Raw genomic sequence first — 2,500 nt, forward strand, 5'->3', positions numbered from 1 at the left:
GGTGCCGTCGTGGACAACGAGTGGACGGGCATCATCCGGGACATCTTAGACGACGTGGCTGACATCGGCGTCGCTGCGATAGACGTCACTCTGAAGCGGAGCGAGGCAGTCAGTTACCTCCAGGGGATCGTGTCCGGAGGGTGAGTTCGCGTCTGTAGATCTGCGGCATCGGTAGAGCGAGTTATTTCTATTTATTTATTTTTTTTTTATTTTTTTTTTTTTTGGGGGGGGGCTTTTTTCGAAGATTAGGTGAATAGTGTTGTTTCAATTTCGGTTTTTCTGTATCGGCATCAAAATATACTAGTATTGCCCAGGTAACGGAGGAATTTGGGCATAATACATGTTCTTTATTTTGCATTATAATGAGAAGCAGAATAGTTTGAACTTTCTGGTCTTCTCGTTAAATAACGCCCTTTATGGTATCATCTAGAAGAAGAACCTCAAACATCGCCATTGCTCCTACACCATTAAAATTGTTCCATCCATGGCGTTCCCCACGACTCATTCTCGATACCGAAGACAAAGACAAAAACGGACGGATTTTTAAAACGAATTTCTATCTCATACAGCTATAGGATCTACATGAAAAAGCCGACCAACGATGACTACATGTGGTCAGTCTACACGAAGCAGTTCAGCAAGGCGTCTTGGATAGCCTTGGGGGCGACCTCCGCTATCCTTGGGATTATCCTCTTCTGGATAACACAGCGGTCGCCAGGCCAGCCCTCTCTCACTCTCGCTGACTCGGGGTTTCTTATCCTCGGCTTTATCCTCGGGCAAGGTAGGCCTAGGCAAAGGGGAGCAGATCGGTTTCGGTTTGGTTTTGAATTCTATTGGAAAACTACCTTTCGTGTACTTACTAGCATGGATACCGTTTAACACTAAGCGTAACTTTACAAAGCAGATGATTGGTTCATAGATGGTGTCCGCGTAGATCATCCTTTTTATTTTTTGTCCAAAAATCATTTGCACATTTGAACATTTAGTAGCAACATAATTCAATTTCGCGACAGCTGAGGAGTTCAAAACGATCGTAACATTTGCTTATAGAACCTTGTCATGTCTTTTTTAAACCGCCTTGATATTTGTCATGGCAGAAAATCAGACTGCAGCAATGGGAAAGCTTTAGTTTCCTTTCAATCTTCGCAATTTGTTTCTTGTTAGAGTGATTCTCTCCAAGGTCCTCCTATGGAACCGCTGTTGGTCGATCAGAAAATGAACTATACAGTCGCTGGCTTAAAGAAATTGTAACTTACATACGTTCGTTGAACCATAAAATGCTTTACCAAAGAAAGAGCCCTAAAGAGATTGGTATGCTTAGACTATCGCAAAGATTACAAAAAAAAAAAAAAAAAAAAAAATAGACAATTTGGGTTAGCAATCCGTGTGTAAATCTAGCGGTATATGATATAAAGGTGGTGTATGCATGACATCTTTAAATCTTAGAATCTTCTCTCTGCGGTTGTTTGTAATTGAACAAACGTTTCCCCAATACGAACCCCATTTTTTTCTGAGCCTAGTGATAGTGCTTTGGGGACTTATTTGCGATCCCACATGTTTTTTTTGAGATAAAGGTCAAGTCTGAATCAAATTATATACCGCCTACTTATCTTTCTCTCTCTTCTCTCTCTCTCTCTCTCTCTCTCTCTCTCTCTCTCTTTTTACCCTCTTTCTCTATCTTTACAATTTAGCCTTTCTTTCTTAGTCTTTATTTTAAGACAGATTTCTATTCCTTTCATAGACGCCTTTTCAAAGTAATGAAAGGATCTGGCATCAGTTATGTTGGCTTTCATTATTCCCGCTTTTCCTTGCCACATTCAACTGCCTTTCCTTTGTCGATCTGTTTCTTCATTTCACTTTTTTTTATTATTTCTTATTTTTTTTATTTCTTTCTTTAAGCAATGGGAAGGTGCTCTTGAGAGGTTGAGGGTCTTTATTTAAACTTCACCAACTTATGATATTTATCACCAACCTGGTAACTATCCTTTAATCATCATCATCTTCGCCAACCAGTCAGCTAACAAATAATATTCATCACGAACCTATCAATAAAGAAATTAAAGAAATAAAAAAAAACGAGTAACTTGGTCACTTAATGAAGCCAACTAAAAGAATTAGTGGCGACTATTACGGGAAATTAAAAAAAAAAAAATGTCGAGGAATCCAGGCTCAGGTTAAATTCTATTTGAAATTAGTAGTTTTCTTTCAGTATTGAAAAAAAAAATGCAGCTCACAGAATTGCAACTTTGGTCTTTATTTCATCTTATTTGATAATTCATTTTACCTTATTTATTATATATATATTTAAGGATTATTTTGAGATTAGTGATCACCTCAATGAAGAGATATTATAGGATATTACATAGAGTAGTACTGCATTACTATGGTACAGATATATTATAGTAGTATCATTGTATATTTTTGTGATGGACGGTTAACCTCAAGTATATTGAGCGTTCTTCTGTTATTTTAACATGATTTGTATGCTTATCCAATCTAC

General features: G+C 37.7%; 1 protein-coding gene across 1 annotated transcript in view; it reads left to right on the plus strand.

Moving 5' to 3' along the window:
* Positions 1 to 579: 579 nt before the first annotated feature.
* The window catches only part of LOC147472450 (putative glutamate receptor), an 8,987-nt gene continuing 7,066 nt past the window's right edge, over positions 580 to 2,500 (plus strand). Inside the window, exon 1 of the mRNA XM_086556661.1 lies at positions 580 to 781. Coding sequence (XP_086412787.1) covers positions 583 to 781 — 199 coding nt within the window. The 5' untranslated portion in view covers positions 580 to 582. The remainder of the gene's footprint in view (positions 782 to 2,500) is intronic.

Source organism: Penaeus japonicus, unplaced genomic scaffold (genome assembly GCF_977035675.1).
Source record: "Penaeus japonicus unplaced genomic scaffold, GWHDUDI00000001_assembly GWHDUDI00000001, whole genome shotgun sequence".
Taxonomy (NCBI): domain Eukaryota; kingdom Metazoa; phylum Arthropoda; class Malacostraca; order Decapoda; family Penaeidae; genus Penaeus; species Penaeus japonicus.